The sequence below is a fragment of the Fimicolochytrium jonesii genome (assembly GCF_025526975.1).
Source record: "Fimicolochytrium jonesii strain JEL569 chromosome Unknown EV422scaffold_35, whole genome shotgun sequence".
Taxonomy (NCBI): domain Eukaryota; kingdom Fungi; phylum Chytridiomycota; class Chytridiomycetes; order Spizellomycetales; family Powellomycetaceae; genus Fimicolochytrium; species Fimicolochytrium jonesii.
The window spans coordinates 174,385-187,768 of record NW_026515702.1 but is presented as its reverse complement, the minus strand read 5'-3'; the positions used below and the strand labels follow the sequence as shown (position 1 = coordinate 187,768).

Below are 13,384 nucleotides of genomic sequence, written 5' to 3'. Positions count from 1 at the left end.
CACACATCCCCATTCACAAATGCTCAATACCTCTCCAATAATCTCTACATCGATCTCCGTAATCTGAACTATATATGTATGTATGCGAAAAGGGCGTGCAAGTGGGGAAAATGTTCTATCCACGTATCAGAGAGTATACAAGGGCTCCTCTGGGTCCCCAGAGACATGGAACAGCCGAGGATGATGAAGTCGTCAGTGTGCGACTAGACTTTGAGATGGCGACGCCGAATCTTCCCTGATTCATACGCATATGGTTTGTCGAAAATCCGGTGGCGGAGGGGCAAAGTGCCATTCCTTGCGAAAGCCATCAACGGATAGCCATGCAACCCCCTCGGGACCCTATTGGTCTACACCCGACCAGTAGCAGCCTCCCGCTCCCTATCCTTCCACTTCGAACGAATCAACGGCGCCGAGTTCAACAACTGCACCAATACTCATGAGATTCCCATCCCCTCTCCCCCATTACTCTGTCACCCCTACTCACCTCCTGCTCATCAACCCCATCCCGAATACTCTCCATGATCTTCCGATAAGTGCTCCTATGATTCGCATGCTGCTTATCGTCGCGCCAGCGGGAGAACCGCCATTGGCCGGGCCAGGACGGGTCGTAGCGGCATTCGATGATGCGGTTTTCGGGTGGCGATCTGGCCCATCTAAGCACATTATACCGCATCGATGAGATTGGGATGGAAATAGGAAAGGGGAGTTTCAGTCACACGTACGATTGTTCCAGCTCCGGCTCCAACGTCAACATCCCAAACTCAGAGTACTCGTCACGGCCCTCCCATAGTTCGAGAGCGTACTCGGGTTGACTAAAGTCGCCGACGACTCGTATCCGGAAATCGACTGTGTTTTCGTTGGCCGGTTTCCATTTAAGCCTGCACAAACCAAAGATTCGTCCATTGTCAGAGACATGCCCTCTCTGGAACGTATAGTCTCTACCCCATGAACTCCGACATGATTGACACGGGCTTACCCACATCTTCTCACAAGTCCCCGTGTAATACCTGGCCACGCTCGACGTGAAGATGATCCCGTCGGATTTGTGTTTCAGGTTGGGGATGTCTTCGAATACTTTTTGGAGGTGGTAGGAGAGTTGCAGGGGTTTTAGGTCCATTCTATTTGTGGGAAATGTTCAGCAGGGGCGTCGCCAGGAGTAAGGGCGTAATTGTTTCCGTACCTGAACGGCTGTACAGCGGCATAGTTCTTGTCCTGGCTCATCAGCTCCTTGTACGGCTTCAGTATGGTCTCTTTCAGATACTGTCGAGGCGATATCAGTTCTCCTCATCCGCTGCGATTCCCTCTCAATGCCCACCGCTCCTCACTCACCCCCAACCGCTTCATATAATCCCTCTCCACCAAACTCTTGCCATCCACAGCCATGCAGTCGAACAATAAGAACCACAAAACTTGCTGCATTCAATCAGTTCCCTCCGTTAGTCCCCGCCCGCATCGGTCCCACCGCCCATCGCATATCCCCTCCCCGCACCTTCTGATCCGGATACACATCCAACACCAGCTCTCCATCCAATATCGTATCATAATGGAACGCTCCACGGCGGCCAGGTATCGGTAACCCAAAGTCTAGGCGATAGTACTCATTATGCCTGTCAATCTGAAATCACACAACCATAATAAGTCATTCACTCGTCTCTCCCCATCCGAGAGCAAATCCCCGATATGATGATGACGGTACGTACGAGGTAAGTCTCACCCCGCCCATTCGAATCAGTCGTCGAGAACATCAGACATCGTATCCCGTCGGCCTTCTCGGAAACAAAGTAGTTTTCGCGCTGCAGCTCGTGGATGTGGTCGCGGGCGAAGGAGATGGGTTGGGCGCCAGGGAAGCTGGGGGAAACGTATGATAGTGTAAGCTCGCATATGTTTGTGAATGGCATGATAGGAAGTGACGATTTTGTGGGGCTTACCCAGTCCCGCGGGAGCCCATGAGGTTAGCGACGATGTTGCGGAGCTGTGCGGCCTGTGGTTTGGCGGCTAGGACGCCGGGGATGCGGGGTAGCATTGTGGACTGTGGACTGACGTAGGGGATGCAATGGAAGTGTGTGATGTCCGTCTGTTGAGGCTGACTTGTGGCAAGCAAGTGTCACCGGCCTATGCGGAAGGCCGCTGGTTGTAGTATGAGTGCGATGCTGTTGGGAGTGGGCCCCGGCAGAAAGGATGCTGGCCTTAACCACTGCGGGAAGCTGTCTGTGGGAGGACGTTGAAGAGGCAACCGCTTCCTGAACCGCTTCAGGTGAATGTCGTGTGAATGTCGGAAACGTTCGCAAAAGGCCCCAGTGGGCGCCTCATCCCGCGCGGCAGTTCACCTTTTGCAGTCACTACCGTCAGCACCCCTTCGGACCCAATGACGACCTCATCCTTCCCGCCGTGGAAAGCTCTGCCACCCGAACTGCTACATCGCATCTTGTTAAGCGTTGCCGTCACCTCGCCGAAAGACCTCCTCAACTGCCGTCTATTATGCAAGCTATGGAGCCGATCAGCATTCAGCGCGAGAGACCTGCTTTTCGTCAAGTACAACTTCCAAATAGCCGACGACATGATACGGGGAGGAAAACAGGTATATGGAAACGGTCTCACGAAGGGATAACGGGCAGCGTCGAACCGATGGATATCAACGCCTACACGACATTTCGCAAGCTACGCATCGCCTTCTTGATTTCCGAGTTTGGGTTTCTTCGCGAAATGGAACGACGTCGTCTTGACTGCTCGGACGTGCCTCAGCCGGCCTTCGAACATGCACCAAAGGACGAGGCTCAGTGGCTCAAACTTACTGCGGACCTCGACTTTCTTGTCAAGGAGCCCCCATTTCATCTGCACGTACCAGGATTGCCCAACGGACGTGAGAGGATGGCAATCAAGAGACAGTGGTGCTGATGCACTACCGTTGATCATCTCGCCCGTTCCCGAAATGGATGAGCTCCCGGTCTCCACTGAAAACAACGCCATTCTCTCAAAACTCTTCTTTCTCGCCTGCGGGTTCCGAAATACCTTCGAGAATACTATGACATCCAACGTATCCCACTAGCAGATGAAGTGGGCGTCACCTGGATATGGCACATCCTTTCTCGCTACCACGACCCTGACATCAGCTGGGACGATCGAGGCTCAGAGTCAAGCTTCGACTCAGACTACCAAGACAAACACGAGCTATTTGTAGACGAGGAGCGTGAGCGGAGGGGCAAGGAACTCTACCAGGCGCTCAAGCGCGAGGACTTTGCAGAGCTGATTACGATTCAAATGGGACGAGGAGAGACGGGAGATAACTTTGCGGATTATGAGGAACATGGGGGATGGATGGGCGAATTCTGCTGGTTCGCACTGTGTAGAAGGCGCGAGCCGGGCCGGAATGTGCTGGGATGGTTGATGTTTGTGACATGAGAATTGAGGGAATTGGGGTGTCCGCAGGCGGGTGGAGGGCGTTTACGCGTCGAAGTCCTTGTTTTTGCCTTCCTTTTCAACCTATACCTACAGTATTTTGCATCTACGGGCGTGAGGTTCGAAAGAATTGAAACTTGCCGGGGCCATTGTGTGTGGGGTTCACTCCTGTATTCATGCTCTCTGCGCATCTCAAATACGGCGAACCCTTGGCAGCCTCTCTCGGTTTGCCAACGACGAGAATGGCCCGTCGGACGGCGCCGCGACTGAAGCTTCTCGATGTTGGTGAAGGGTGTTTACCACGTAGCCACATCAGACCCGCGGGCGGTGGAGCGCCGGCAACAACACAGCAGCAAGACCGTCGTCCTCCCAGGCAATATGGCCCCGTGGCCCCACACTCCAATTTTTCAGATCTTCCGGCTTCACTCCGACATGGATGTTCCAAGCTTTCTTTTACGTCGCGCACACACCTATCAGAATCCAATTCAATGATGATGCGACGACGTCCGTGTCCGTCACGGTTGCGGTGGGCGCGTGTCATATACCGTACAGCCTGTGCAGTCTTATGCGTAATACAGGATCGCACAGCCGATGCCCACTACGGGCCTTGGGCGGACTGGGGGGTGTTTATGGTGGAAGAGCGGCTGCACTCTCACATCACCGTGACTGGCCAGCTCTAACGGGCCATGCTCGAAACAATGCGGCTCCGTCTGAAAAAATACAAGAACGACCAGATATCGTTAGGGTCCGTCCGGAGGAACGGAGACATTCCAACGATGATTCAATATCCAATTTGGATGTTCTGTTGCGCGGGCTCGAGAAAATGTGACTGTCTCCCGTCGCAGAAAATTGGGCAAATGGAAGGGAGACACCGGGGGCCTCCGCGGCTCCGAAGGAATTAGCCAGAGTCCAACAGCATGAAACGGCGATAGTTCTCCAGAACTTCACGGTCAAAGCCAACGATTTCAAATCCCAAACTCGAACTTAGGCTTCAGCGCCGGCCTTCGGGGTACATTGTCGCCGGTATCCGCAGGCCCCCAGGTGTGTTTTTCAGTTACATCCCCGACTGCCCACGGGTTCAATCAATAATACCATGTCGCCCATATCGTGGGTCTCTCCGGACAAAAGCCAAAAGACATCCCACCTCCAAGACGGCAATGCCACAGCTGTAAGGAAGTTCAACCTTCCCAACACTCCGGTCAACAAGCCCTCACCGGCAAATTCTGGGCCCGGGCCTTGACAGACTCCATTTGGCCTTGTCGTTCGTCTCCCAAATCTCACCACCGCGATGTTCTATTCTATTCCGTCCCTTCTGCTCCGTCACGCATCATCCAAACCTCCCCTTTCGTTCGTTCCCTCTCGGGCACACACACCCCAGCAGAGTCAGGCGCCAGCATTGATCGCGATTCGCACCTCCGGAACCATATCCGGTTAACCTGATCCTTGGTGAAATGGACAAGCGCATCCTCCATTGTCCACGAACATATCGAGCGGATAAGGCTGAAGAATGGATGATCTAGTAAAGTCTTCCATTACGTACAAAAAGAAAATCTACAAACAATGTACAGCCGCATCGTCGGTGGGTTTGAACCACATTAAACCCGCATTAGCCCACGACATCAGACACAGAGTTCCGCCTTCCATGGCAGTATGCCGTAGCGGCCGCAGTCTCACAATTGGCGACAAGGAAAAAACAGTCAGATTACGACAAGATCAAACTCCAGTATCCCGTGCGTAGCGCTTCCCGTCTCGGCAGTATCGCCGAAGAATCCAAAAATGCTGCAGTCAATGATCCATGGTAAAACTCTTCTTTCCGCAACAGGTCACAGTACATACACCGGCGACCGACACTGCATGTGGTTAGACTGTTCGGAATGCGGGCCTAAACCAGTTCCGTGGGGGGCTATGACCCTGACTGTGACGAGTGCAAGAAACTCCACGGTAAGCGCCGTGTACAACCACCAATGGCCGTGTGTACACGGGAGAAGCTCGCGGACCCGAAGAAATTATGGAGTTCAACCTGACAGGGCGGCCGCCACGCTGGCTTTAAAGGGATCCATGGCCTCTCGGCGTACTGGGCAACCGGCGCTGTCTGGATACTTGGCGGGAATCGGACTATCCTTCGGACTAAGTATCCCCCCTGAGTCTGTACTCTGTCCAAGACCTTTTTTCCGGTCGGTGTCTAGGTAGGTCTGTTGTGTCGCGGCCGAGAGACGGGAGCAACTGGGTGCAGGCCCGAGACGACTATCATAGCGGTTGAAGGGAGGACGCGTCGGAAGGGAAGGGGGGCATCGCTCGCTGGTCGATTCGCACCTTCGGCTCTTGTTATCCCCTCCCTACAGGAAAGGCCCTTCCTCCCTCCTGGCCCCCCCTCTCTCTCTCTCTGTCTCTCTCTCTCGGTCTCTCTCTCATCCATCCACTCATTCGCCCGACTTCCACTTCATATCCGTCAACATCCATAACCCCCGGTCCAGATACCCCTCACTAATAGATAGGGAGTGTGAAAAACAGCGACCGACGGGCACGGGAACACAAAACGACGGTCGAGGAAGAGACTCTACCACTCGTTGGCCCCCCCACACGCTGCCGCTGCTGTGGGTGTGACATCCACATCCACCCCTGTAGTTGTCATCTGGTGTCTCCAGCGTCTGTACCCAGGATACATAGTACTGTACGCGTGCTTCGGGGTTAAAGCATTCGCGCATCGCCTGCCATCCATACTGGGCAGTGGGAACAGCCCAACCCACCGGTCGTCAGCTGAAAGGTGTCAGAGAATCTGAGTTGCTCCGTTGGAAAGCCGCCGACGGTACCCAAGCGAGTGAAGGGCCTTTGGGTGGCGGCAGGTGTCATTTGACGGGCGAGACGAACGCCGAAGGAAATCGGGGCGATAGGAAGCGGAAGAGGGGCATAGGCCAGGATATACGGGGTGGGGGCCTTCGTTGACAGGAGGATAACCGGCTACTTTTGCAGCCATGGATACCGGCGACCTCGCGCTATCGCTCATCAGCGAGCTCCCGTTCGTCCGACTCAGCGCTCTGGAGAGTCTGTTCTCAGAGCTCCCAATAGCACCCCCAGCAACGACGATTCCGGCATCAGATTCATCCAACCCATCGCCGCATCCCTCCTCCCCCTCCCGCTGGCACAACCGCAGCACCATCGACACCCTCCTTCCCCCCATCGCCACCTCCCTCGCCGACCGCGACACCCATGTCGCCCTCCAAGCCGCCCGCTTCCTCGCTGCCTTCCTCCCCACCCACCTCCCCACCGCGCAGGAAGACACCATCGAGCTCGCCCTCCTCCCGACCCTCATCACCACCCTCGGCGACACAAAACTCGCCGCCCGGCGTCAGGCCCTCAAAGTATTGCAGCTGTATCAGACGCACGCGTCGGACCCGACCCCGTTCTTTGATGCGCTGATACATCATGGGTTGGAGAGCGAGGAGTGGCGGACGAGGAGGGAGAGTGCTGCGGCGCTTGTTGTGCTGTTGGGGGATCGTAAACCGGGGGACGTGGAGATTGTCCGGGAGAATGTGAATACCCACGATGAGAGGAGGACACGCAAACAAATCAAATACCTCCCTCTCGTCGCAACCCTCACCCTCCGCCTCCAAGACGGCGTCGAAGTCGTCGTTAAAGCCGCCCTCGCCGCCCTCAAACACATCTGCACCCTCTGTGGCGAGGAAGAGATGGCCCGCACGGTCATGATGCTCCCGGGGTTGACCCGAGTCGTGTTTCGGAAATTTGAGAGCAGGATTCTGGGTGGCAGGTCGTTGAGCGATGTCAGTGGTGGGAACTGGACGGTCGGCACGATTGAACGCAAATTTTCGAAGGAGGTGGATGCAAATGCAAACGGAACGGCGATCAACAATACTTCAACGCCGACCCGCACACTCCCCTCCCCGCCCCAATCCGCTAAACCCACCCTCCCATCATCCACTCAACACCCCCCCGCAGCAAAGAACCCAACCCCATCCACAGCATCCCCACTCGCATTCGGCTTCCTCCCGCCAACCCTCCCCCCGCTCCTCCTCTCCCCAACAGCCGACTGGCGCACCCGCTCGCACGCCGCCGACACCCTCCTCGCCTCTCTCACATCCACTTTATCGGCCCATCAACAATCACAACAACCAACTACAACCATCGATCTCCCACCCTTCATAACCTTCCTCGCAACCCTCAGCCTCGACACCAACTTCAAAATCGTCATGGTCGCCTTGCAGGCCGTGGGCGAGGTCGTCGCTGCCTTCGGGGGTGTGATCTTCCCTTTCTCGCAACCAACCACCACCCCGTCAACCGAAACCACAGACATGGCAACCGCAATCACATCCCTCCTCGTCGCCCGCGCCGGCGACTCCAAGGGCGCTGTAAGGGTCCAGGTCGCGCGGGTGTGGGTGCGGATCCTCCTCACATCGTCAAGCGGTACGGTCGCCCGCGAAACCGTGGATGGTATCCTACATACGCATCTCCCCTCGAAAGCGGCGACGACGAACCCGAAGATGCGCGAGGAGCTCGTGAACCTCGTCATGACCGCGCTGCTGCATTTCCCGCCGCGGGGTGGGGGAGAGTGGGATTGGACGGGTCTGGTCACGTCTCTTGGGCGGTATCTCGCGGACGGGAAGGTGAAGGTGCGGATGGCGGTCGGGGAGTGTCTTGCCCTGGTCTCGTATTACACATCCCCTGATGTCGTGCTGGGGACATTGGAGAACATCCCTGGGGAGGTCCGAGATGTGTTGCGCGCCGGGATATCGGAGGCGTGGGATCTACCCCGCCTCGGCCCCGACGGCTGGGTCGAGCACGCGTACAGCTCCAGCACGGGCCGCAGCGCCACCGTCACGCCCGTCCCGTCCACATCGGTATCACACTCATCCGCCGCGCGACGGGTCTCGGGGTCATCCACACATCGCGATGCACAACCGGACCTCGACCGCGCGTTGTCCGCCGCGTCCCAATCGGAACTCATCCCCGCCGCCGACAACAGCCATACCGGCTCGAATACCCGCACGGCGAGCAGGAACAGCGTCGTGAGGAGCTCGGCGGGGAGTGTCGGGCGCATGCCGTGGGAGTGCGGGCGCGGGGGGGAGAGAGACCAGACCACCACCACCACCCCCACCACCGCCGTCCGTGAATGGGACAGACCGAGGTCGATGCATATGCGCAACTCGTACCACGGCAGCGGGGCCGGCGTGATGCATGTGCTGGACGGGGACCCCGATACGTGGGGGCGGGTTAGGAGTTTTAGCGAGTCTGGTGGAGCTGCAGCGGTGCTTCACGATCGGGACGGTCGGGATAACCCCCGGATGAGGGAGTCCCCGACCCCGACACCGGACGCGATCCAGATCCATTCCCCGCTGTTGTCGTGGGCGAGCGAGGGGATGATACCCCCGCGCGGGAGCAGGAAGATGTCGCCGCGGAAGGGGAGGGGGTTTACGCCTGTTGACGCGGGGGAGGATGTGCGACTGCAACAACAGCAGATGCAGAGGAGTGCGGATAGCGTGACGACGACTACTACCCCGCCGCCGGGGGCGTTGAGGTACATTAAGCAGAGGTCGCCGGGGCGGCTACTGCAGCAGCAGGCGGGGGGCGATATGGGAGACGGGGACCACTTCACACGTGTACAGCGCACGCCGTCCCGGACAGATACTCCGGCCCGAGCAGATTCGGTATGCACGATCCAGCTGGACGAAGCGGTGGGGATTGTACGCCGGGCCGCGGGGGCGGGGATGGAAACACGGCGGAAGGGGAGTGAGGGGAGTGTCAAGAGCCGGGGACGGAACGGGGAGGACGCTGGTGAGGCGGCGGTGGTGAGCCCTGCGGCCGAGGTGGTGTTTGCGATGGGCGATAAGCAAGACCGTGATGTGGGTGAGGTCGCCGCCGACGAGCAGGACGATGTGGACACCTTCGACGCCAGTTTCGCGGCTGCTGTCGTCGCCGACCGGACAGCAAGGGCGGCATCCTCACCTCTCAAAAAGACGTCCGTCGATAGTTCCGCGACAACACCCCATGTCCACAACTCGGCCCCCGTCCGCGCCCCACCGGCCCACCCCACCATCTCCGAGCACGACTACGCGTTTGCAGTCCAGCAGCTGCGCTCGCACCCGGACTGGGAGGTCAAAGTCGAGGCGATGGAGTGTCTTGCGAAGCTATTCGCGGCCCAGCAGTGGGATGCAAAGGCGAGGGCGTTGGTGGTCGCCACCAGTGTCGGTACCGGCGGCGGAGGGGGCGTGCCGACGCTGGGCGAACTCGTCCTCGCCATCACGACCGCGATCCACAACCTCCGTTCCAGCGTCGCCAAAGCCGGGATCGCAGCGCTCACCGATCTCATCGTCGCCCTGGCGCTGCCGATCCCCGCCTCCCTCTCAGGCCCCCCATGTCCAACGACACTGCTGAAACACCTCGACCCGCACACGCCCGCGATCCTGACCACGCTGCTGAAGAAGACGGCGGAACAGGGCACCGCGTCGACCTTCCTCACCCCGTCGCTCGACGCCTGCCTGCACCAGTTCACACACACGCACCCGGCCCCGCTCAAACTCCTTCTGCATCTGCTGACGTTCACCGCGCATAAGAACGCTCATGTGCGGCTGCGTGTCGCTCGGTGTCTGGCCCACGTGCTCACCGCGTCCCTCCCCGCGCCCGCAATCGGCAAATTCATACTGACCCATCGCGAGGGGCCGAGGTTGGTGGGTGTCGCCGCCGCGTTCTGCAGGGAGGGGATGAAGGCGGTTAGGGAGCAGGGGCGGAGATGTGTTGCGGCGTTGAGGGGCTGTGTGGGAGCCGAGAGGTGTGTGGAGAGGTGGGAGAAGGCGGGGGGACGGGGCGGCGTGGTGAGGGAGGTGTTTGGGGAGGGGGATGACGAGAGTGGCCAGAGTGCTGGGGGAAGGACATCGAGGGCTGGGGCCCAAGCGGGACCTAAGGTGAAGAGGAGGAGTGTGGAGGGTTGTGGTAGGTGTTTTGTCTTTTTACGTGATTGTGTTTGGGTTGCAAGCTGTGGGGTACTTACGCCCCGGGCTTGGCCACAAATGAAATAGGACTCGTCGCGTCCCCGCTGCCGCCGCAACCGCCATCGCGCTCCCCGACAAAACGAGCCGTTATTGGGTGATCCGCTGCCGGGTGGAGGGAGTCGGGCGGTGGGATGTGTATGCCCCTTCGTTTCTCGGTTGGACTGCTTCGAACACCCACATTTCCCGGATCGTTTATCGAACAACGTCCCATCGAGAGTGGATGAAGGGGGGTGGACAAACAGCAGCGAAGAAGCCGTCTTGTGTCTCCCTGTTTTGGGGTGGGGGTGGGGGTTTGGGGGGGGGGGAGGGGGTACGAACATTTTTGGGAACACATTTTTGGAGTGTGTAAGGGGGAGGGAGCTAGATTTTTGGAACACTTCTTTTTTTGGGGGCACATATACATACATATATACACACAATCATCATATAATGGCATCCACACGGGTTGCGCTTTGGTTTGGAACTGAGAAGACGGAAGGCTTACATTTGGGTGGGATGTGCGTGTGCACTGGGAGAGCGATGAAAAACGCTTGACGTTGCTGTTACACTCGGACTCGGACTAGAAACGAAGCGGGGGGAAAGCATCCATCGCGGCACTCGTTGCAGGGAGATCAATCGACTAACTCTACTCATATCATTCCACCGAGCATAGAAGCATTTCAGGCACCCACCCACCGAAGTGCTCGGCCATCCGATACGTGTTCATTTTCGAGCAACTTGGTTCTTCATGCCCATTTCGGAACGGGCGGAGTGGTCGAGCGGGTCGAAGCCAGAAGCGTCCGCCCCCAGGTGTATCGTGATAGTGGGGCCGGGTCTGCATCCTCCGGGCATTTCTCAATCAGACAGAGAAAGGCTTTCGGAATAGCGGGTGGACACGGGTGCAGAGGCAGGCTTGTTGAGTGTCGGATCTTGGGGTAGGGAGTGGTAACAAGCGCAATCCCTCACCGTTCTCAGCTTCAGCGCATCAGTACATCCTTTTGCCGACCACCACCAGGTAACAACCGCAATCCCTCACCGCTCTAAGCTTCACTACCGCAGCACTGACGGGAGTTTTTTGACACACAGCTATCTCGGGAATCACCGCACTCCAACACCTGTACTGATTTCGGCTGTGCTGGAGTGGGCAATCTGACCTCGACCACATCACAAATCAGGGAGGTAGTGAGCAGCAGGGAGGTGAGGAGATGAGGTACCCTCCTCAGATGGTTTCGCGCATATGGCGCATGCATCCAGGGGACGAGGGAGAGAGAGAGAGTTATCTATACCCTGCCCAGATGGTTCGTGCAAATGGCATATGCTACCACTGTCAGCAGCCCTTTCGCGCATATGGCGTATGCACCTAGGGGATGAGGGGGAGAGAGAGCAAGAGCGGACTACCCTGCTATTGCTTAGGGTTATATGCAATCACAGCTTCGGCGCGGGCAAGGCTTTGCTCGCAATTCCGCCGAAATGACTTACACTTAGGGTTACATGCGTTAGTTACAGCCAATAACAGCCCACGGATCTAGAGTCTCTTTTCTGGAGGCGGAATCAGGGCGCGCTGGAGTCTCTTCCACGGCGTAGGGTGCGGACGTTCACCCTTTCTACGTATATAGTGGCAAACCCGACTTCAGATTCACTCTCGATGCATATACTTCCATTACTTGTAGCGGCTAGCGGCTTTATGTCGGTCCATCTGCGTGCTGTAAGGAGGAATCAAAAATGACCGACTTTCACGCGCTGTCGAATTCCGGTTTGGACGGTCCGCTCTCCCTCTAAACAAGAACCTACGAAGGACTTCCATCCCCATCTCGCACGGAGCGACTGCCGAAACAGGAAGTGATGAGTCGATGGCATTCCAGAATCCGTCTTGCCCATGGTCGGTACAGCGCCAAAACCTCACCGATTTTGCGCGTTGCAAGGCCCTAAAGACGCGGCGCGAAGTAGTATACCAAACACACAAAACGCAAAAAGCAACCATAAATGCAACAGGACAAGAGCCGAATACAAAATAGAATTGGAGAATGGGGGTATCGATCCCCCTGCCTCTCGCATGCTAAGCGAGCGCTCTGCCATTTGAGCTAATTCCCCGTTCTTATTTCGGGGTCTTTTTGTTGTTATATAATCTTGCCATTTTTGAATCTGGTGATTCAAGTGAGTCGCCCAGGGCACGTACCCAAATGCTCTCTCATGCTAAAGGGAACCTACGAACAAGGTCATGGACCCAGACAGACCACAACCGTGTTCGACGTCCCCTCAACACCATCCGTACCATCCAGCAGACGTGATATTTGGCCAGCGATTGATCGCCGCGTGTTTTCATCTTCATATGGTCGCATTGTAATGATGCTGAGCTACGAGCATCGTTCCATTCATCAGGGTGGGCACCGCAAATATCGCACCGGATATTCTGAGGAGCATCAAGCTGGCGAAGGGGACGCACGCCCTGTATGCCGAAAAGCGCTTGGACTGGGACCCGGATACCCCGCTGTTCGGCTTCATTCGAATCAACGGTGGACCAGATGCGCGACTTTATCACATAGCAGTATCATTTCGCGAGAAGTAAGAGGTGAACGGCGTCAAGCCCCTGCATGCCTCCTCATTACATAGTACCCTTGTGCAAAGCTCACAACAACTCTGAAAACACCAAAATGATGCGAACGAAGCCAGACACCTACCGTGTCGAAATTAAAGCACATCCGCATGTGGAGGCCAACAGCAACCCCGAATGGGTTGACTACTCTACCTACGATCCGCTGATGGCTGAAAGCGAGCCAAAACAGTTCAACTACGAACTCATCATCGACACTGATGTTGTCGATCATGATTGCGCCGGACTCTCCGAGGGCGGAGGGAGGCCGGGACAAGGAGTTTGGACGTAATGGCCCCATGGTTGGCATCGCGGACATATGTTTGTTGAAGAGGACAGCAAAGTGTATGCAGTTAGCGATGTGATACCTGATGCCACGCCGGGTGAAGCAACGGATGAAGTAAAAGGATATCGATGC

The 13,384-nt window shown here is 57.0% G+C and overlaps 3 protein-coding genes and 1 non-coding gene across 4 annotated transcripts; 1 reads left to right on the top strand and 3 right to left on the bottom strand.

Moving 5' to 3' along the window:
- Window positions 1-347: 347 nt before the first annotated feature.
- EV422DRAFT_571590 (putative mRNA capping enzyme alpha subunit) lies at window positions 348-2,023 on the bottom strand (the record flags this gene model as incomplete). The annotated part of the gene is made up of 9 exons (XM_053073011.1): window positions 348-422; window positions 485-653; window positions 723-878; window positions 981-1,118; window positions 1,181-1,260; window positions 1,330-1,413; window positions 1,490-1,615; window positions 1,701-1,848; window positions 1,929-2,023. The coding sequence occupies 9 exons, from the start codon at window positions 2,021-2,023 to the stop codon at window positions 348-350; spliced, it is 1,071 nt and encodes a 356-aa protein (XP_052921589.1).
- A 342-nt stretch (window positions 2,024-2,365) lies between these two features.
- On the top strand, window positions 2,366-3,705 carry EV422DRAFT_623294 (uncharacterized protein; the record flags this gene model as incomplete). The annotated part of the gene is made up of 3 exons (XM_053074218.1): window positions 2,366-2,578; window positions 2,659-2,860; window positions 3,047-3,705. 3 exons carry the CDS (start codon window positions 2,366-2,368, stop codon window positions 3,397-3,399), a joined length of 768 nt encoding a protein of 255 aa, XP_052921588.1. The 3' UTR covers window positions 3,400-3,705.
- Window positions 3,706-11,927: 8,222 nt separating this feature from the next.
- EV422DRAFT_509659 (uncharacterized protein) lies at window positions 11,928-13,285 on the bottom strand (the record flags this gene model as incomplete). The annotated part of the gene is made up of 6 exons (XM_053068864.1): window positions 11,928-12,079; window positions 12,168-12,301; window positions 12,553-12,569; window positions 12,611-12,730; window positions 12,820-12,906; window positions 13,055-13,285. The coding sequence occupies 6 exons, from the start codon at window positions 13,283-13,285 to the stop codon at window positions 11,928-11,930; spliced, it is 741 nt and encodes a 246-aa protein (XP_052921587.1).
- EV422DRAFT_t140 lies at window positions 12,395-12,467 on the bottom strand. Its single transcript has one exon. It is a non-coding gene; the product is annotated as a tRNA-Ala (tRNA).
- Window positions 13,286-13,384: the final 99 nt, after the last annotated feature.